This window comes from Acipenser ruthenus, chromosome 1 (genome assembly GCF_902713425.1).
Source record: "Acipenser ruthenus chromosome 1, fAciRut3.2 maternal haplotype, whole genome shotgun sequence".
In the NCBI taxonomy this organism is placed as follows: domain Eukaryota; kingdom Metazoa; phylum Chordata; class Actinopteri; order Acipenseriformes; family Acipenseridae; genus Acipenser; species Acipenser ruthenus.
In genome coordinates this window covers 20,915,916-20,938,595 of record NC_081189.1, presented here as the reverse complement: position 1 = coordinate 20,938,595, position 22,680 = coordinate 20,915,916, and the positions used below count along the sequence as shown (strand labels likewise).

General features: G+C 37.6%; 1 protein-coding gene across 2 annotated transcripts in view; it reads right to left on the bottom strand.

The window, feature by feature from the left end:
- LOC117973182 (alpha-mannosidase 2-like) overlaps positions 1-22,680 on the bottom strand; it is a 118,972-nt gene that overhangs the window by 82,905 nt on the left and 13,387 nt on the right. The window contains exons 2-4 of one of the 2 annotated variants that reach the window (XM_059021280.1): positions 22,374-22,637; positions 17,284-17,428; positions 1,008-1,179 (exon numbers count right to left, since the gene is read on the bottom strand). In XM_059021280.1, coding sequence (XP_058877263.1) covers positions 1,008-1,179; positions 17,284-17,428; positions 22,374-22,637 — 581 coding nt within the window. Of the gene's footprint in view, positions 1-1,007; positions 1,180-14,281; positions 14,584-17,283; positions 17,429-22,373; positions 22,638-22,680 lie in introns of those variants that run through there. The other variant, XM_059021284.1, reaches the window with a different exon arrangement.

Genomic DNA, 22,680 nt, shown 5'->3' with positions numbered 1-22,680 from the left:
AAGAAATTATTTCGTAAACAAACCGACTACATGTCTCCGTTGACCTGTGACTTTTTTTTCATTTGTAAAAAGCAATTTCAAATATTACTTCAAAGTTCTCAATGTAATTCTCAATAACTGCCTCTATAATAAGCAATATCGCAGGAAATGTAGTTACGCTTACACCCTACCCTAACATATTTATGTCCCGCCTCTGCTCACTAATGATTGGACAGCTGTAAAACCAGGGCTGACCTTTGACTTTTCCATTGGTTAAACTCCCAATTATGTCCCGCCTCCACTATCTTATGATTGGACTGCCGCGGTTGATTTTATTTTATAAACAAAAATAGAACTGAAAGATTAATTTTTTTAAAGAAAATTGCGATCAACTCTTTAGTTGATTTAATCAGTCCGATTAATCTATTAAATCGGAGCAGCCCTTCTAAATATACATGTTTTTGTCACTCAAAATAATAACAGCAAACGTTTGCCTTGCTAACGCACTACCAGTTACACTGAATGTATTAACCTGGCAGCTGGTTTAGTTTGCTTTAACGAAAGACACCAGCTGCATCAAAAATCGAAAAGATTTCTGCTAAAGATCGCTCTGTCCAGTACAAAAAGATATTGGTGAAAGAGACTAATCTTGGTTGAAGGCTCTTATTTGGGGAAAACATTCATCTCCTCAATGTTGTTTAGAACTTCAGTGCCAAAAAGCATAAGTTCTGATAATGTTTGCGGTTTTGTCTTTTTAAATATTTTTTTACAAAATGTATACATGTAATATTATGCTACAGACCTTGCCTGTACTCAAATTCAGCACTGCAAGCCATAGCAGGTACATATGTACTGTGTATATAGTAAATAAAAATAAGACGTTCCGCTTACAGCCTCCAATACATCTATAATAATTAAAGAACCCATTCTTGAATTCTGGAAAGCTATTTTTGTTGATTGTCTTTGTTGTTGTTTTGACCTCACTTAAGGTTATTGAGCCACTTAGCTCTATAAAACAAACCACAAACCTTTTCACAGCATCCTTCTTTTGGCTGTCAATGCTGTCCCACCATTTTGAGAAGTAGGAGATCTCTGACCAGATCATTTTCATTTTTTCTTCTTCAAGCAGTTTCATGACCATGTTATTCAATATGTGCTGAGTCTGGTCTCTGTAGTAGTCATCAAATGTCTTTATCCAGCCTGAAAAAATGTACAGAAAAACACAAAATGCTCTAGTAATGTTTTGGGGGTTGTATAATAAATATTCATAAAAATAAATGCATACAGTATGACTTTAAAAGGTGAGGTGTCCTGCATATTTTGAGAACGACTTTTTGCCATGTTATAATATAAAACATTATTAACTTTATCCAGAGAAAATAAACTGATTACTCTTTGACATTTCCTTAGCAGGGTCATTGGCTTTTATTACCACTGTGACACTAAAGCAAAGCAAATATCAATATTGTGCCGACTTCAGCATTTCTTGTCTCTGTTTTCTCATGCAAACTGCAGATTTATCTCTGAGAGCAGACTGCCAAACAGTTTGGTGGTTACGTAAGAGTCAGATTTCAGCTTCTGATCAGCCCGGTGGAGTCACAGTGAACATGCCTTGTGATCCCATTCCTTGCTAAAGTACCCAACCCCCACACTTCCTGTAATACAGCCACAGGGCTAGATGTTATTCCAGCGGTCATGTACATCAACGTTTATGCAAATGCAAGATGGAAATGAGTTCTGAAAAACTTTTTGAACTGCTTCTTGCAACTACTATCTACTAATTATAATACGTATTAAAAACACCTAGCAAACAGGGTAAGGGTCACCTAATCCTCAGAAACAAGATCAACTTCTCTGCAATAGCTATTTTCTTACTATAAAAGTGTACTGTACATCTCAATAAGATCACTGCCTAAGCTATACACCTGATGAACATGGAAGTATAACATCAAAATAATAGATAATGGCCAGAATCTATTGTTGTACTAATAGGAGGAAAGTTGTTGTTTTTTTTAAATGTTTTACAATGATTTAAATAAAAAAATAACACTTGATGATTTAGTTAAGACCCTACAGAGTGATTTTATTGAACTTCAGGACTGGTTTGACAGAAATGGTTTGATTTAAAATTTTAAAAGGCAATGTTTGGATCACAGAAAAAGAATATATGAATATTGTCTTTTGTAATAATATACCTTTTGAGAGGGTTGAGATTTTTAAATATTTATGTGGGCATATTGATGCATCTCATAAATTTAAAAAACACATCGATGCAATATGTAACAAAATTAGGGCCTAAATTAGGTTCCAACTCTGGATTATGGTGAGGTGATATACATGAATGCAAACAAATTGGAGTTAAATAAAACAGATACAATGTTCAACAGGATTTGTAGATCCTTCTTCAGTGTGGCTCCTTAAACATGTGGTCACCTAAACATAGAAGGAGCTTCCACTGGAACCAGATCATTTTTAAAAGGGGCCAATAGTAAATGACCTGTCTATCTCAATAATCTGTTTCATTTGATAATAAATATTTTAAAAACAGTTAGAGGTACTATTGGGAGGAAAGCTTTGGCTGCCCCCTCGGACTGGAATAAATTACCCATAAAACTCAGATCTACATTTTAAGAGATTGTTGTTTGATCATTTGAACATGCTTTATGATTGCACATGATGTGGATACAATAATGCATGGATTGTGAAGTTATAGGTTTGCTGTACGCTTACAGGACGTAACTGTAATTGCTCCTGCTTCCCCCCTGGGACGCCTTTGTAAACACACTGTTTGCAGCTCATATGGCTTTTCCAGGGAATACAATTTTATATAAATAAATAAATACATCTGTCAGCACTCGTGAGCGATTCAAACCAACTTTATATTCAGAACTCAAGACAGAAGTTATATTAAAATTATATGAAGTTATATTAAAATTATACAATGCACTGGTACGATCACACCTAGAATATTGTGTCCAGTTCTAGTCCCCTTATCATAAGAAAGACATTGAGGCATTGGAGAGAGTACAGATGAGAGCAGCACGATTAATTCCAGGACTGAAGGGTATGTCATATGAAGACAGAGAGCTGAATCTGTATAGCCTAGAAAGTAGGAGAGCCAGAGGTGACTTAATAGAGGTATTTAAAATTGTCAAGGGTTTAACAAAGTAACTGCTGAGAATTATTTTTCACAGGTCACAGAGAACAGAACCAGGGGCCACAGGTGGAAGCTGAAGAAGGGCATATTTATTTTTTTTCTCCCCAATTTGAAATGCCCAATTATTTTTTAGGCTCAGCTCACCGCTACCACCCCTGCGCTGACTCGGGAGGGGCGAAGATGAACACACGCTGTCCTCAGCCGCCCGCTTCTTTACACACTGCGAACTCACCGTGCAGCCGCCTCAGAGCTACAGCGTCGGATGACAACGCAGCTCTGGGCAGCTTACAGGCAAGCCCTCAGGCGCCCGGCCAGACTACAGGGGTCGCTGCTGCGCAGTGAGCCAAGGACACCCTGGCCGACCTAACCCTCCCTCCCCCCGGGCGACGCTCGGCCAAATGAGCGCCGCCCCCTGGGAGCTCCCGTCCACGGTCGGCTGTGGAATAGTCTGGACTCGAACCGGCGACGTCAGAAGGGCATATTTAGAACAGAGGGGAGAAGGAGCCTTTTCACGGAAAGGGTGGTGAACCATTGGAACAGGCAGCCAGACAGAGTTGTTGAAGCAGAGACTATCGGATCCTTGAACAATACTGTATAACCCTCTCTGTGATCATAATAAGACCTTTAGGTAGCCGTCTGGAGGAAGGGTGGTCCGCTTAGTCACGGATTCCCAGAGGTTTCATTTCCCCTATTAACTAAATGGTTAGGGTTTTTTTTTAGTTTTTCCTCTCCCGAGTGCTAACAGACCAAGCTTGCATTAAGCAAGCAACCATAGGTCGGCCGAATGGCCTTTTCTTGTTCTAGAATTTCTAGAAATGTTCTTAAAACAAAATACAGCCTAGCTCTAACTCCCTAATAGGAAGTGTTATACTCAAGACAGGATATTAATGGATTTTTGAGTTTACAACAGTGCTGTGTGACAGCATGAGTGTTGAGCATCATCACATCTGATGCTGTCACTTGGTGCAACTAGAAAAGTAGTACAGTGTTATGCAACTGCTTTTTAATAACAGTAAGGGCATTACTTTGTGTCAGTTATTTTATTTGGTTGTCAGTCCAAAAGTCACTAAAAACCAGGTTTAATCAGAGCTGTGATGTTTCTCATTTCCAGCCGGCAGCCGGCTAAATTGCTGTCTACTTTGCCAGATGAGCCGCCTAAAATAGTTTGCGATGTACCAATCAGTTTCAAGCTTACAAGCGATGTTGGTAAAGGCTGAACTGTACAATCTTATAATCCAGGGCTTGTAATGGAACTTGAAACAAGCAATGTGATTGGTCGAGCAAGGTTTCAGCTGTCCGTATATTGGATGGATATGGCCAGTTGGATCCTTGTCACATATTCTAAATCACTGCGCTTCCTCACATCTTTCTTACACTCACTTACAGATGTACAGCTGTAACTATGAAACTGACCTGAAGTGGTAAGTAGACATGCCAATTTGGATGAAGACCAATTAAATTAACTGGAAGATAGCAAAACAGAAAAAAACACAATTTTATGCTCTTTATGCTCACTCACCCCGACTTTGTCACTTTGTAAACGCTAAAAAAAAACCCACAAAAAGACACTTGCGCACATTATCCACCCCTCTTTGACACAGATCTTGAACAAATTACCGAAATCTGTGACGTTGTTGAATTTATTTTTATTCCTCAGGTCTGTTCTGCGTATACTGACGACTTGAAGGGCCTTATTGGATTTGTAATCCAGATGAAACAGTGGATTTGAAAAAAAAAAAAAAAAAAAGCATAAATCATGTTAAGGCAAACAATTATTAATGTTTTTTGTTAAATATCCTTACGCCAAATAAAGTTAGTGCTGTCTCAACTCCGCCCCCTGGTGTATTTTTGCAATGGCACTGTGCGTACTATCAAAAAAATGATTTACTTTCTTTGACGTGTTTTAATTCAATTAATTTACTCATCTTAATTTAGTGTCTAGTTCAAATTTATACATGGGACTACTTTATTTGGCGTAAGGATATTTAACAAAAAACATTAATAATTGTTTGCCTTAACATGATTTATGCTTTTTTTTTTTTTTTTTCAAATCCACTGTTTTACCTGGATTACAAATCCAATAAGGCCCTTCAAGTCGTCAGTATACGTTGAATATACGGACGACCTAAAGGGCCTTATTGCATACATATACTGTACCTGTCAGTAACCGTACAGCAGTTAGGAAATTGTATAACATTTTTTTAAAAAACAAACAACCTACGTTTTCTATGTAAGATCATCTTTTTTACTCGAAGTGTACGAAATACAGCGAGTATGTTATAGCATTGTAAAATGTCTTATGCATTGACTTAAGATCGATCTGAAATCTAGCATATTAATTCAGGAAACGATATTCGCATTGCGCAATTAATGAATATGACTGTTGATTATTCTATTTTTATGTGCTTTCTGTTGATGATTACGTCTTTATTAAATGAAAAATATCCCCATATGAGCTACAAGATTTACCGGTCAGATCTTTTGCTGCATAAATAATTAGTTGCTGTAAAACTGTGGTCAAGTAATATTATTAACAGTTTACAAACAAAATCCAGATAAAAAGTACACCCACACCCACAAACACACACGTACGTACAAATACGCATAAACACATACTGTCTTTATCTATCAATGCTTAAATAGGCACGGTACTTAAGATGACTAAAGACAAAGGTTAATTAGTTAGTTATCTAAATTCCCGTTTTAAGAAGTCAAGTCAAATGGAAATGTATTGTAGCGATCTCGGTTAACGCAGGCAGCCACATAACACGGCGCGGAAATCCACACACAGGCAGAGGGCGGGCGCGGACCCGCGACCTCTCGCACGAAAGCATAGCGCCGATACCACTGTATAAAAGATCCGGCTCCTTTTCAAGGAGCGTATATTGGGCTCGTCTCCGAGTGTGATTACATCACCTACCACAGCCCTCCTGCTGTCTTAACCTGTGCACGCTACAGTACGAATCTCTTCTTCCTCCTCCTCTTCTGTTGATGTCACACTTTCCATGTCTTCCCAAAACACAGCCATATTTTCTTTGTATATTAGGCATGAGCAACAGTGGGGGGAGAGAGGGTAGTTTTGTGCTAAATGTAATGCTATAAAGTACTTTTTATTTTACCCGGGAAAGGGAATTGACGCTTGGGTATATACGCGTTGATGTGGCACTGTCTACTAAGCGTCAAAAAAAAAAAAAAAAAAAAAAAGCGAAGGAAAGTGCTGTTGTGTGCCTTTGGGCTGCTAAAAGGCACAGTGCAAACATAGATACACACGATAAAAATGTAGGCATCAATGAATGGGTTAACTGTGTTTGCTTTCCGTTTGAAACTTTTTACTCCTACGCTCATCGATCTGAGTGCCTCTAGTGGAGACACGTTCTGGCAAAATTGAGCTACAACAGTATTACATTGAAAGACTTTAAACAGAGTGTATACAATCTACATTAATAACTTTTACCCTTGTCCAAGGTAGTACATAAACATTAATGTGATTTCTACAGTAAGTAGTCGTACTTTAATTTAATACAAACCAAAACGGAGTTTGCTCAAATATATGGACTTTACTTATTTTTGAAATCTACTGTGTGCTAAGCCAAGTTTTTTTTTAAAATTCTAATATAAATAAATTATTTTGTAAATTACTTTTCATAGACACATACAAGTAACTTTTACTTGCTCATTAAACCTGTATGCCTAAAATTATTAAAAAAATTAACAAAGTTATACACTTCTTTTGAATTTTGGGTCCCTATTAAGGCACATATTCAGGCCCAGGACATGCAGTTTTAGACCCCTGCAAAACCCTGAAATTCGTTTTTGGTGGGGGGTGTTGCACCTGCACCCGCGCTGGGGCAGGACCCCCATACCCCCCTGCCTTCTACTCAGGATTTCTAGCCTCCTGCTTTAAATGGAAATTTAAAGACTGGGTGTGGTTATGATGCTTACTGAATTGCAGTGTGTGTGCATTTTAATTGAGCATTCTTAATGGAAACATATGGCTATAGTAAAACGTATCGGGTGGAAGACAGCTCTTGCAGCACTATACCAGAGCTCAAACTGCTGTCTTCAGCCTGCTTAGCAGCACATTAAATAACAAATGGTGTTCCATATGTAATTGCATCACACTGTAGCTTTTAAGTACACAAGGCTACACAATGTTCATGTACTGTAGCTGGAAAAATATAACCAACTTATTTTCAAAAGCTGTTGTGATATACAGTATGTAAAAAAAAAAAAAAACACAAGTATTAAAAGAACCAAGATTTCAATGTTATATGAGAGGATTAACAGAAACTTTTAATACTAAATAGAATGACTATCTGTTGACAGGGACCACTGAAGTATGTAGAATCCTCTGTTCATATTTACTTCTTTTAAATTAGGTTACTTGCTTATAAAGACCACATTTAGAAAGTCCATTGAGAGGTTGTTATGTTGTTACCAGTACTGAATTGTTTTATTTAACTATTAACTATTTTGGCCTTTGTCCCATCATTCAAGACGAATATTGTTTCACTAACAAGGTTGTGTGTCAGGACAGCCAAAAATGACTTAACAATAAATAAGGTCCAGCCCTGATTTACTAACGTATTTACTGTTGATACCTTGCAGGGGCGTAGCTAGGAATGGAAATTTGGGTGGGCCCCAACTTCGGGTGGACAGGCAAGTACCAAAGGTCTGACGTCACAGGAAATAGTTTACATTACAAACATGATTTAAATCAATTAAAACTCTGAATACATCAAATATCTCCCCGGGTTTGAGCAGAAAAGTAGCCAATACTGAAAATGTACGGTGCCACATGAAGCAAGGAAAACATTTTTTGCAGTTTATAACAATAGTTGCACGTATGCACTACAAATACAAAACACATAAGCATACATACAACCTACAGAAACAAACAGAAACACACTGTGCACAATAACTGCAAAAACCATTTCATTTGACAACAGAAACTAACAAAATTCCCAAAGCTGTATTGCTTTTTTTCTCAGCTGTATTGTAATCTCTTACCATATTGTAATAACTTGTTACCTCTATAAGTCGTCCAACATAAGGGTGTTTGTCAAGCAAAAATTAAAAATCATGCTAAGCTCTCCTGCTGCCTTCAAACCAAAACTAAAATCTTAGCTGTGCTGAAAATACCTAGTTTCCAGCTAAATATGGCTGCTTTCGTTTTCACTGCATTTTCTCAGGTACAGCTAAACAAAGATACTGCGTTGGCTGCAGAAAACATAACAAGCAGAGAAAAATAGATTTTTTCATAACAGCCATGAGTGGCAAATTCAGCAACATTTTTCAAGTTTTGTAAACGTTATAATTATGTTGAAACGTTAGAAAAAGAATGTGCAATTTCCATATTTTGCTGCCTTTAAAATAAATCTTACACAGGAGAAAAGTTAACGGCAAACCCAAGTTTTTGTATTTCTTTACATTTCTAATACTACGTAGAAATAATTATGAAGTTTTAAAACCACAGATACCTTCAAATTATTAATAAATTGTAACATCATACATGCCACTGACTAAATTGTAACATCATACATGCCACTAGGTCATTATAGTATGACTCGAACACCAATCATGAAGTCGGTATTTGTTTCACCCCGTTGCCATAGTAACAAAATGCACGGCGCTGATAAAAGTATGAATTCACAGTGTGAAATATTGTAAGGAAAATAAAATGCCTATTTTTTCACGGTAAATTGCAGGATGCAGTTCTAAGCAAGCAATTCTTTGTCACACACCGGTATAAACCTGCTTGATGACTCCTGTGATCACCTAGGGCAGTGTTAAACAAATAATTCAGATATTGAGCATACACTTGTACTCTTATTATATACTACCTTTCCATTATGTGACTTTCATGACCTATTCACAAGAAACAGATGCTGTTAAATCCTCTACTTCCAATTCATCTTTATAATTATTTGAACTCCTACAACATCTAAGCCCAATGCTTACATCTGCATGATAAGGTTAGACACCTACAAAAGTAAACAATGCATTATTTGTTTATGTAAAATAAAGATGTACAGAGGGGAGAATGCTACTTTTCTAGCAGAGTACTGTATAGAAAGAAACTAGATACTTAACAGATCCAGCAGGGGCAGTGACAACAGCTCCACTGTACAGTTTCATCAAAAGAAAAAACTCATTTCAATTGCATCTCGTCCCTCGGATGTCCAGATGTAATTCCAGTCTGGGCCTTGATCCCACCCCTGTTTTAAACTGTGGATTTGAAACAATTCAACTTTCATCCAGAGCCTAATCTAGTTCATTATTTCATTATACCTGTTAACCAGCCCTGCAGTAGAGATTTATTGTGCTCTGATCAGGATATCTTGCAAATAGATACACTTTTAGATACAATACAGATCCAGGTTTTTTTAATCTGGAACATTTTCTAGGTGCTTGATATTTAGGGAGCAGTTAATGGTAAACCTTGTTAAATGAAGCGTTTGACAGATGTTTGCTTACTCAAGGATGTAAATAACACATATCCTGTTCTACGATTAAATCAGCTTAATATTTATTTTTCCATTAGAAATAGATTTCTGTGATTTTTTTGTTTTGTTTTATAAAATCTGAAATTAAAATAGACTCCAGTACTGTTGCTGTATATCCATGCCCATACATACAGTACATACAGGTCCTTTAATAATCCTGTCTTGGATACTTTAACATAAACTACGAGAAATGTTAAAAGACAGTACATTTACACAGCAGCATAATCAGTGGTATAATACATGAAAACAACTGCATTCATCTCAGAAGAAGAAAAAAATGTTTGGAGCGAGCCCATGCCTTAGGAGTCCTATTGTCCATGTACTAATACCTGGGGATGCTGCCTTGAAGGCAGACTGGAAAATCTGGCTCGCAGGTCCATGGAAGATTCATCAAGTGTGTGCTAGAGAGGCTCACAAGTGAAATGAGTAATGCCATTTCTCAGGCACACCTTTTAATCACTGCTGAAGATGCTTCAGATGCAGGTATCAGATACTGTATTCACATAAAGTAACTGCTTTCCAGCCCACAAGCACACAGACAGTCTAGAGATTTTTTTTTTTTTCCTCTACATTACTGTATCCTAGTCTTGGAACAGAGGACATACACATGGTCATTATTTCTGGTAGGGGTAGAACCAAATAGTCAACTAGTTGAACAGAAACGTGGCACTGGACTTCACAAGTAGTACACCAGACATTATCAAATATACAATTTATCCCTTTCAATTGTTTTTTCCTTGACTATTCGAATTTGTCAACTTACTGTTCATTCTGATAATTGGTAAAGAACTGGTAGTGACAAATACCAATAAAACAACACAGTAGTAGGTAATAGCATGCAGGATTTATAACTTGCTGTATAATACTCACCTAGAAAAATCTTATATATATATATAAAAAGAAATCTAATGGATTGCTAAAGGGCGTGTCACTGTTTCCCACCATGACTTACTGACCCCATCTTTAATATCACCACTGAATACAGTAACAAATGTAGAACGCAATCCATGAAAAGACCAGGTTTATTAATTTTAGGGCAGCAGTATTAAATTCGCAATGGTTTAGAAGCCCATTCAATTTAAATGTCTCTTCATGCACAGAATATACATAATTATGCAAACACTTTTTAGAATGAAGCCGAGATTCTACAGCACTGTGATGAAGCAGGGGGTATCATGTAATATGTGAAAGCTATAGGACTGATGAAACCACTCTTTGTCACATGATGCAAATATGACTCATAAAACAGAGAAAAATCCTGCTTAGCTATAAATGAAATGCTCTGTAAATGTATTCCATTAACACAGCCAGTAGTTATTCTGACTTGACTTGGGTGCATGGTGATGCTACATTTCTAGTTCAAATAAGGCTGGTTACTGATTTGCTCAGAAGTATTTGTTTCTAGCTGCACTTTTACCCCAGGTAACATTTGTAACAAGAACACAAGGACACAGGTTTATAAAATTCAAACCACTGGGTTCATTAAAGAGCTTAAGGCTTTGTCTAAATAATTTTCAGATGTATGTTGGCTTGATGAAGATATCAATGGCTTGGTTTACATGCACTTGAAAATCGACTCTCCAGTCATGACTGTGTGATGTTGTCACGCGAATACATCGTGAAACAGCAAAAGGACGTCCTTTTGGCAGCGTCACTTTAAGGGCAGGGTCAATCGCTTTCTCACGATAAAAATAGCTGTAAAAAGCCATGTAAGCCGGAGCAGGAATCGTGCAGTGATTTTTCTGACATAATATCACGTAATCTCCAGCAGAAAGGCAGTACAAAACATAGACCCCCCTCCAACACACACTGTGCATTTATGGAACACTAGAACCGTTATACTCATACCTACAACCGCTGGTACATTTTAAACACCATCAATATTAAAATGAAAGACAAACTATCGGATACAACTTTATTCAACCACATCATATCAAACATCTGCACAGCTGAAACACCATATTTAAATGAACAATTAAACATAAAAGGATTTATTTTCTAACTTACCACATATAAAAAGCACTACTTGAAAAAATGGAAAACTATAATAAAATAAACATTTCAAAAGAAACTAGTGTGTAAACAGGTATACGCACATACAAAACTGTAAAAACAAAAAGTAGTTTTTAATATAAAACGAAAGAAACATGATTTATCTTGCGTGTGTGTCACTCGCAGCACAGAATCCAGGTTGAGCTGCTGCAGCCTGCAGCTTTGCAGTTTTCTGATCGAAATGTTTCTACTGAAGCTCTGTGGCTAGCTTCAAGATGAAATCTCTCCTACCTTGTACAAAACAAAGGAATTGATGGCTGCCAGGTCCAGTAGAGATAACAACAGGCTTGTATATATATAAAAAAAACATAAAAGGCGGTTCTAGTGTTAATGAAATTTAACTTTTAGATGTTCCACAAACACACAAAAATATAAATTCTAAGTAGTACAACTTGTAGAAATTATATTTTATATAATTGTGTGTGTGTGTGTGTGTGTGTGTGTGTGTGTTAGAAAGGTAACCAGACAAACAAGTAGCTAATGCGCGGCGTAATTCAGAATGTGCGCAACATCATTTCTCTTGTTAAATGTTTTTATCTTCATGGCAACGCATGAAGCTCTCCTCACAATATTCAGTCGTTCTTTTCCTACTTAGTAAGCAGACATGGACACTAAATGACTATCAATTGAGTAATCTGCATTGGTACGGCTGATTTTTTTTCCTAAATCAGAACTGCATAGCAATGCATTTCCTGAAAAGTACGGCAAACAGATCGTGAGGAAAACTGTCATGACTTGTGCATGTAAATGCCACCAATGTGCTTCGACCAGAAAACCGGAAAATAGGGAGCGTGTTTCATTAAATCAAATCATGATTGTGCAGCAACGCTTTTACACGCTGCGCTGGTTTTATTCATTTTTGGTGATGCATATTTTTTTAAATCAAATACCTTCTCCATTCTGCAGTGCTTTTAAGGGTTAGATAACTGTTTACTTAGTGCATACTATAAACAGGCAATCAATTATAGATTAATGTGGGCTCATTTTCTATTTCTACTGATGAATAATATGTATGAAAAAATATCTTATTACATGTACCAAGAAAGCAGCCTTATAAAATCACCATATAAATGTTAGCATTATATAGAAGTCCCAATTAAAATCAAGAAAACAGAGATATTTCTGCCATCCTATGGAAATAAATTTATCATTAAAAAAAATCCACAGTACTTCAACTGAATAAGGCTCAGCCTATCAATATTGTAACTTCAAAAAAAAAGATGCAATAGCCTTGCTCCACAGAAAACCATCCATAGCAGAAAAAAAAAACTTGAAGACTTAAAGGAATCATTTAATTAATAAACTACCTTGTCTAGGTTTGCTCAAAAGGTCAATTATGCTGGTGACTTTATCAAACATGCCAAATAAGCACTTATACATGCAAATTAAAAACACTTATCAAGGGATGAAAAACATATTGCCGGTATGCAAATTCAGAGGGTATAGTATTCATTTAGCACTGAACAAGTCCATCATTATCTGGCCAAATGTTACTGAAGTATTTCCTCTGCTAAAAAAATAAAACGGATTATAGCTGCTTTCCAAATGTCATTCTTATCTGGTTTTCACACACTTTTTCTTTTGGAACCCAAAGGATGACTAGAATCGTCTCAATCTGCTTCCAAGGAGGAGCCAGCGTTAAATACTAAAAGTATATAATTACATTTACACCATCCCATTAAACACAACATGATTGCATATCAATTACCTAACTCACTATTTTGTGGTGTTCTCATCTATCAACTTAAATGGTTTTAAGATCTGCATGAAATGTCACATTCGTAACAATATAGTTTATATGCTTTTTGAAGAGTATGGAGAACTATATGATCTCCCTGACCGAGTTATTACTGGCAGAGAATCTCGCTGATTTTCTCATTTAGACTTTTGCATTTATTTACCCACAGCTGACCGATCAGCAATCAGATATAAATAGTGTTACAGCAGGCAAAATCCAGGAACCACAAGACCTCAGCTACGGATCCAATAAATGCTTATTATTTCCCCAAGGGTTTTTTTTCTGCATTTATTAGTTATACAACAAAAACAGCAGAGGAGTGACTGAAATATTGCATTTTTTTCTGCCTTTCTCCTGCTTTAACAAATTTGTTTAGAAAATATTTTATGCAAAGTATGTTAAAGTGATGTGGTCTTGAAATCAAAATGCTACACAGTGCTCCCTCGCTATAACGCGGGTCTCGGGGGACACACAATATGAGCATTGTAACTGAAGAGCGTTATAAACGGGGGAGGGGGTGGGGGGCGCCGCGGGACACATAACACACATATCTGAGTAAAATACAAAATAAAATAACTCCCTCTCTATAATGCACATATACTGAAGCAAAAATGTAACTTTCCGTGAATTAACCATGCATAAAGCACCATGTAATCAACATTATATTTTTTACAAAAAAAAAAAAAAAAAAGGTAACATTCCCACTCGTGGATCATTTTAATTAGCAGTTTTTAAACTATAAATAGCCTGGCTAAATGGCGGTCGGGAGTTCAGTTCGAAGCGACAGACAAGCAAAACAAGTTCAAGAAGGAGAGTGGGTCGGGAGAGTGGAAGAGGGAATGGGCTCACCCCAGGTTCGGCTGCCAGAGTGGGGCTGAAGCGTCTCGTCTCCGTAGAAAGCAGCAGCTCCTCTCGCAGCAAAAAAGTAAATACATTAGGAAAGATAACCACGTAATAGGCCTAATATTTATTTAGTTATAAAATGAATGCTGAATAAGATGTCTGTGTTATAAAGTGCAAGCGCAGCTTTTCTTCAGTTCAGATACTGTATCAAAAGGGAGAGACAGAAGCAAAAGTTAGACTGAGAAGTTGTTATAGTTTGGACACTGGTACTGTATTTACTGTAGAAATATTGCATGAATCACTAGTATAGGGGATTGGGGGACATGCTGTAGGAGCATTATATCCGAGGCGCGTTATAACCGAGAGCCTTATAGTGAGGGAGCATTGTATTATCTTTGTATACAGTGGATTTTTAACCATTATAGAAATCTTGGAAATTAGTAGAGGGAGTTTTTCTGCTAAAGGAAAAAAGACCTTCAGTTCTGAACCTGGTTTTACTCATCTTGCATATATTTGCTATAGTCCTACTTTCTATATTAAGTTTGAAATAGTGACATGGGTTAATCCCTTTGCAGCCTCCATTGGCTATGTTCGATTCCCCTAGTGGTCTTTGGGTAGCTGCCATCAGCCGTGTTCGATTTTGCGCGATGCGTCTCGTTTTAGTTATGTAACTACGGCATTCCGGAATTAAGCTGCACCCTTTGTGAACCTGACAGACTTTCCTCTGTTTACTTACACAGCTTGATTGATAGGCTGTTAGCTTTGAAGACAGTGGCTTTGATTGGTGTCGCAACCTGCAATCTGGCTCATCAAAACCCCCAAAAAACTTTCTATTTGTATTTTGCATTTCAAATGACATAAACAAATACATGTAAATTCATTTCGTGATATGCTAAAATTTAGAAATGTCCAGAAAGGCCTGGGCCTCATCAGGAGACTGGAAGAGCTGAACCTAAGAGTTGTGGATGATCTTGAGGGTCGCTGGGTAAAGGAGGAATGATTGTATGCCTCGAGAACGAGTGGCGGCGATAACCTGGGAGAAGGCTTTGCATTGGTGAGCTGTGAGGTTACAATAGTCTGGGAAGAATTTAAGCTTACTGGGCGTAGAACGAGAAGTGTCGCATGCATGGCCTATCTCTTGCTTTATATTGGTCTGAAAAGATGCGGTGTGCACACATTATTGACAAAGATTATTCCTTCAGTTTCTATCCTCTAAGCCTGCCATCTTAGACTCAAGCCTGTCAACCCTGGTCTTACAAGATGTCACAGCTCTCGTTATTAGCCACTGCCGAGCGAACAGCAGCCAGATTCGACTGAAAAGTCTTGAATTCCAGGGTGAAGTTTGAAAACTCTTTTTGCATGTTGGTCATTTTAGAAGCGGTTTCCAGTCCCGTATTTTTAAATCCGAGACATCAAGTGCTCGAAATAAGAAAGAATTTGAGCCATACAGGCTTCTATAATGGTGGACAGCTCTGAATCCAACTTGCTTTTTCCTCCCTTGGATGGAAAGGAAAACTCGGATGTAGATCTCTTTTTTTTGGTGTACATGACATAGCAAGGTGTATCAAATAGCAATCTAAAAGGACTTCAGGTAACTGATAATAGTGCTTTAACAGGGGAGGCGTGGAGAAAAAACTCTAAGTCGCCATTGTTCCCGCAGGTCACGTGATTCCCTCTAACGCTGATTCTTGATTCTCAAGCACAAAGTTTAGATCCAAATCTCTTGAAAGTCACTGGCCCCATGTAAGTCACTTAGGGCTGCAATCCTTAAATCGCTTTTTTTGGTTGTTTAACCCATTAGCCATTCCTTCAGGAAAGCATTAACATGTCTTTGTGAGCAACACTTCGATTAACTATTGAAAAGCATTTAGCTTTAGAGTCTAAGTTCCACACAAAATCTATTTACAGTACAGTGCGATTGTGTCAACACAAAAGAGCAATAATATGAATAGAATCACAGACCAAATGTATCCTGGCTATGGGCAAATGCCTTTAAAAGTACAAATCAATAATCAATTGACGCCTTTTTGTGAGGTCCTTGAATATAACAGAATAAATGACACAAACACAGTTCAATTTGTGACAACCAAAAGGACAGTTGTTCAGAGTAAATTTCCAGTTATGTAACCCTTTAGCGACTGCTGCACACAATTTTGTACATTTTTCACCAGTAAACTCTTACAATGTGCATGATAGATGGTAAAGGTATCTAGTGAGATTCCCTCAGCACTCACTAGATGGCAACATGAATCATCATGGATCTGGTTTAATGGACAAGGCAGGTTTGCCAGGGAGTGTACAGTACAACACAAGTTCAAATAAGTTAACTGTTGTTGTTTCAGTAAGAATCACATGTTTAAATGACTAAATACTGTTGAAATAAATGATGTTGGTTTAAAGTTACTCTAATACTGACATGGACTGAATATTGTGGTTTCTGTATTTTCATTCAGTTCACACACGTAAGCAGGGTGCATTAATCTATAGATTATAAAGTTGCAATACAAAAGACTACCTTATTAACTGCTTATGGATATGATTGGAAGTTTAAAAAGGTTTCATTATACAATTAAGTACATGGTTGTACCTATTCAGGAAAAGCCAGTTGGCGAACAGACAGAGCAACCAGACAACAGAAAAATATCAGTGAAACCTAAAATCTTGAAGACTGCCAATCATCTCAAGACAACCTTATCAGTCCAAGAGTAACAATGAAAACACTGTGCTACATTTATTTCATAAATACACTTTTTATTGGAGTCTGCATAAATTCAAGTAGCAGCATAAGTGTAGTGCTGCAGGCGAAGTGAACTGTTCTACACTCCATTCATGCTCCACTCCAATTCAAATAGATAACGCTGACCTAAAGCATTAAAAGCTTACTTTAAAATTACTCTGGGGCTCCTAAAAACCCTTAGGTGTGTTTTTCAATTAATGGCATTCTTTAACTTGTTTTCTTTTCTTTCTGTTGCAACTTTGCCATGCATTCCCTCATGAGCCTTCCTTACCGGGGTCATTGTGTGAATGAGGCACAACGAAGACCTGCAGAGGTTCGTTATCCCAGTCATGTTCATCATAAGAAATGTCGAAGCCTTGTTTCCAAACACCTCCATCAGGGTTGTCAAAGGGAAGTATGTTATAAACATCCAGCATCTGAAAGATAAAAAAGAGGTTTAAGCCTGCTTCAAAAGAAATAGCATTAAAGCATGAGGCGCAGCCCACTGTCTTTAACCAGCCAAGAAGGGTTAAGAATAGCGCACGCCTTTGTGTGTTATTGCACTTATACAAATGGCTCAAAATAAAAACACAGATGAGAGACCGCCAAGAAACACCAGGGGGCATGTTTCAAATGTTTACTCCATTCAGTCATTTACTGTTGTTTTTTGAAAGAAGAAAAAATATATTAATTGTACAGAACTAGAGTCAAACAACTGCCAAGGAATATAATTAAATGTCTCATAATCACACTCAAAGTGTTTGTTTCTGCAACATTAACATAAATGGAACTCTCCCCTCTGGGACTCAACCGATGCCTGAGCAGTGTCAGAGCCTATAAGATGATCTGTTCACATTATGGTGGTACAGGAAAACAAGTTTCAAGGGCTGTTAAACACAGTTCCTCATATAGCACCTCTCATCTTTCCACACTCAAAATGGCTTTTACTTTTTCAAACTTGTCGGATTTTAGTTTCCATTAAATATTAGGTGATGAATAACCCTTTAATAAATATGCGTTTGACCGAAGAGAATCACACATTTCTTACAAATTACAGAAGCTTAAATAAGCTGCAGAACAGGACTTTTAGGCCTTTAAATTATAGTACAGTACATCAGGTTGAAATGATAAGATACTGATGAAATGGGGGGGGGCCTGCTTAATGCTGCTGGTTGCTATCCCCATACCATCCTAGGAAACGAGAGCTCAAAAAAGTTCTTGAGGTAAAAAATAAAAAAAAGAGAATAAAGTGAACTGGATCTCTCCAGGCAAGAATAACTCATGTTGTGCCATTTTGATATAAAATAGAGCCTTAATGAAACATTAAGGGTGCTATTCTGAAGAAAGTACACAAGCAAATTATCAGAGAGCAGTAAAACAATAATAACAATGATATAAAGCTGGAAACTATGACACTATTAATAAAACACAAAAACGTAATTACTGCTTTATAAAAGAGCTATCTATTTACAGTGAGTTGTACTGTAAAGGCCTGGTCACACAAGCAACTTTTGTTGACGTCCAAAAGATGGAGACTTTTGTTGCCCCGCATGTTGACCTATAAATAGTGTGGTCACATGAGAGACAAGCGTTCCCTCGACAAAGGTGCCAACATTCCAGCAACAAAATAATGTAAACCAATAATTATTCATTTTATATGTCACGTGGATAAAAATTACCAGGCAACAGCAAAGAAAAGCTGCTGCTGCTGCTTTAATTCTGACCATTTTAGATGAAGAAGAGGAAATGAGAAAAAAGTTTAACTTCTGTGATCGGGCGTGGATTATGAGACGTAATTATCTTTTCTGTACAGTATTACACATGAATGAATTATAAACAAAGAAAAAGTATTTTATATAAATTAAAATACAGAAAAAAACTAAATGAAATACTAAAGAATTGGCTACTATATCGGTCGTATTTACTTGGGTGATATACCAGTATTTATTTAGTGGTTTTATTTACCAGTATTAAATCACAAGACGGATGTCTCATTTCAAATAGCCTAGCCTACACATTACATCAAAATATGCTTTCATATTCAGTATAATGCAAGTTACTGACGCTGTGTTCGGAATATAAAAGCATAAGCATTTTTTGTTTTTTACATGTGACACTACCATCAAATATGATTGACTAGTATTGAGTTTGTTGCCGTTGTGTCACCAGCATTATAGAACAGTGTAAGCATCTTGACCAGCAGGCCTTAACAAGGGTTATGCCTCCCAGGAAAAATGTGCCTTTGCACTTTCTTTGAAATATGAGTGACACACAGCAGTCAAATATTTCTTCCTAAGGCACAGTACAGGAACAGAGTCGTGTGGACAAGGTAGTGGATCCTAATTCGTGAGGAGAGAGGAGCGTACCATAATCTTTTAAATGAGCTACGCTTAAGTTATCGCAATTTTGTTCGTATGGATCCAGACACTTTTGAGGTGCTGCTGAGGTTTGTAGGACCACGAATAACTCGAAATGACACTACAATGCGTCACAGCACATATCAATAAAACAATCAATTGTAGCAGGATTCCAAACCACGTCATCTTCTCTAAAAGTCACCATCTTGCATAGTCACATGCTTGATGACTCATGCTCGACTCTCCTGATGGGCTAAAGGCAAATTTTTCTCAAAGTAGAACCCTGGTCTACGCCGGAAAACATGTTCCAGTATTTCTGGAAACACGGAAACATCCAGCATACACAAAGAAGCAATTTGTCTGGAAACAAATTTCCTTGTGTATGCTGGGCTTAAAGGCTTTACTGTGTTTAATTATAGAGACAATACCCTGTATTTGTGGAATCTGGCTGCTAGAGGGAGCTGCTGAGTCACAGAGGCCAGGCTCAGATGAAGAGATAAGACTCACCCGAGACAAACTGGTAATTAGCTCCTCCATAAAAGCCATGTGCAACTACCACTGTCTTTTCTTTGACCAGAGCATGACAGTATTAACAAACAGACTCCTTGCATTTGAACAGCTTTTGATAAGAATGTTTACAGATCTTTCCTACAGCATTTGGCTAGAAACTCCTAACATGAAGGGGGTTGGGCAAGGGAACAGAACCCTTAAGTACACCATGAGAAACTTGGTTGCACAAAAGATACACAGAAAGACCATTCGGTCCCCTGGGCGAATTGTTTCTTGTGCAGCTCATATACAATAGAGCTCAGCACTGTGATGGAGAGTCACAGTGTTTCTCTATCTAGCCCAAAGGAGTACTACAGAGAAGAATATATAGTTTAGTCTGTAAAACTAGATTGTTAGGTAGTGAACCACTCTTCAAGGGCCTGTTTGGCTAAGCTGAAAATACACTATAAAATGACATACCCAAACCTCAGCTGGTTTTTCATTGTAATAAAAGCAGATAAGAAACCCTAACTAGATTCCTGTCTGGCAACAGGCTAAACCTGTTTACCCCAACCTAACAAACATCTCTCTGGCATAAACAACTAAAATAGACAAAGAAAACACATCTTTTAATAATAAACGGTACCCCTCCCTCCCTCCCTCCCTCTCTCTATATTAAACAGAATCCCTCCCTCTCTCTCTCTCTTTTTTTTTTAAAAGGTCAACCAATCATTTAATTAACCCACTTCAGAGGTGGCCCATAAACACTGCTTACACAGAATATATACAGACGTGCTCAAATTTGTTGGTACCCTTACAGCTCATTGAAATAATGCTTCATTCCTCCTGAAAAGTGATGAAATTAAAAGCTATTTTATCATGTATACTTGCATGCCTTTGGTATGTCATAGAATAAAGCAAAGCTGTGAAAAGAGATGAATTATTGCTTATTCTATAAAGATATTCTAAAATGGCCTGGACACATTTGTTGGTACCCCCTAGAAAAGATAATAAATAATTGGATTATAGTGATATTTCAAACTAATTAGTTTATTTAATTAGTATCACACATGTCTCCAATCTTGTAATCAGTCATTCAGCCTATTTAAATGGAGAAAAGTAGTCACTGTGCTGTTTGGTATCATTGTGTGCACCACACTGAACATGGACCAGAGAAAGCAAAGGAGAGAGTTGTCTGAGGAGAAAATAATAGACAAGCATGGTAAAGGTAAAGGCTACAATACCATCTCCAAGCAGCTTGGTGTTCCTGTGACAACAGTTGCAAATATTATTAAGAAGTTTAAGGTCCATGGAACTGTAGCCAACCTCCCTGGGCGCGGCTGCAAGAGGAAAATCGACCCCAGATTGAACAGAAGGATAGTGCGAATGGTAGAAAAAGAACCAAGGATAACTGCCAAAGAGATACAAGCTGAACTCCAAGGTGAAGGTACGTCAGTTTCTGATCGCACCATCCGTCGCTTTTTAAGCGAAAGTGGGCTCCATGGAAGAAAACCCAGGAGGACTCCACTTTTGACAGAAAAACATAAAAAGCCAGACTGGAATTTGCTAAAATGCATATTGACAAGCCACAATCCTTCTGGGAGAATGTCCTTTGGACAGATGAGTCAAAACTGGAGCTTTTTGGCAAGTCACATCAGCTCTATGTTCACAGACGAAAAAATTAAGCTTTCAAAAAAAAGAACACCATACCTACAGTGAAACATGGAGGAGGCTTGGTTATGTTTTGGGGCTGCTTTGCTGCGCCTTGAATCTGTGCAGGGCACAATGAAATCTCAAGACTATCAAGGCATTCTGGAGCGAAACGTACTGCCCAGTGTCAGAAAGCTCTGTCTCAGTCGCAGGTCATGGGTCCTCCAACAGGATAATGACCCAAAACACACAGCTAAAAGCACCCAAGAATGGATAAGAACAAAACATTGGACTATTCTGAAGTGGCCTTCTATGAGTCCTGATCTGAATCCTATCGAACATCTATGGAAAGAGCTGAAACTTGCAGTCTGGAGAAGGCACCCATCAAACCTGAGACAGCTGGAGCAGTTTGCTCAGGAAGAGTGGGCCAAACTACCTGTTGAGAGCTACAGAAAACGTTTGATTGCAGTGATTGCCTCTAAAGGTTGTGCAACAAAATATTAGGTTAGCGGTCCCATCATTTTTGTCCATGCCATTTTCATTTGTTTTATTATTTACAATATTATGTTGAAAAAAAATCAAAAGCAAAGTCTGATTTCTATTAAATATGGAATAAACAATGGTGGATGCCAATTACTTTTGTCAGTTTCAAGTTATTTCAGAGAAAATTGTGCATTCTTTGTTTTTTGTGGAGGGGTAGCAACAAATTTGAGCACGTCTGTAGAAGGGCATTTTTTATCTCCCAGGTGAATTGTTTTGTTGTGCAGCTCTTCTATACAAAACCTCTCATGGCTACCTATACCTCTAGGTAGCTTATCAATACTTGAAGAGACTCAAGCCTTTTTGTACAGTTTGTTTTTTTAGAAAAAATAAGAAAAAAAAGTACCTGCACATCATCAGAGGCTTTGGAATATGATTTGGCAGCAAACTGACAGTCCTCAGCATCAACAGGGATGACCAGTGGAGGAGATGCAAGGAGCTCAGAGAATGCTCCTCTGCTCAGGTTCATTGCCTCTGGATTCCCCTTTCCATCTTTCACAGATTCGCTGAGATTTATAACAGAGTCCCTGATGTTTGAGATAATTTCATTGTTTTCCGATAGCAGCCTCTCTAAATGGTCAATCTTTTCTTGCAGTATGGATAGTTGTCCCTGTAAAATAATAAGAAGGTCTGGTTAAAGAAGACCGGTAAAT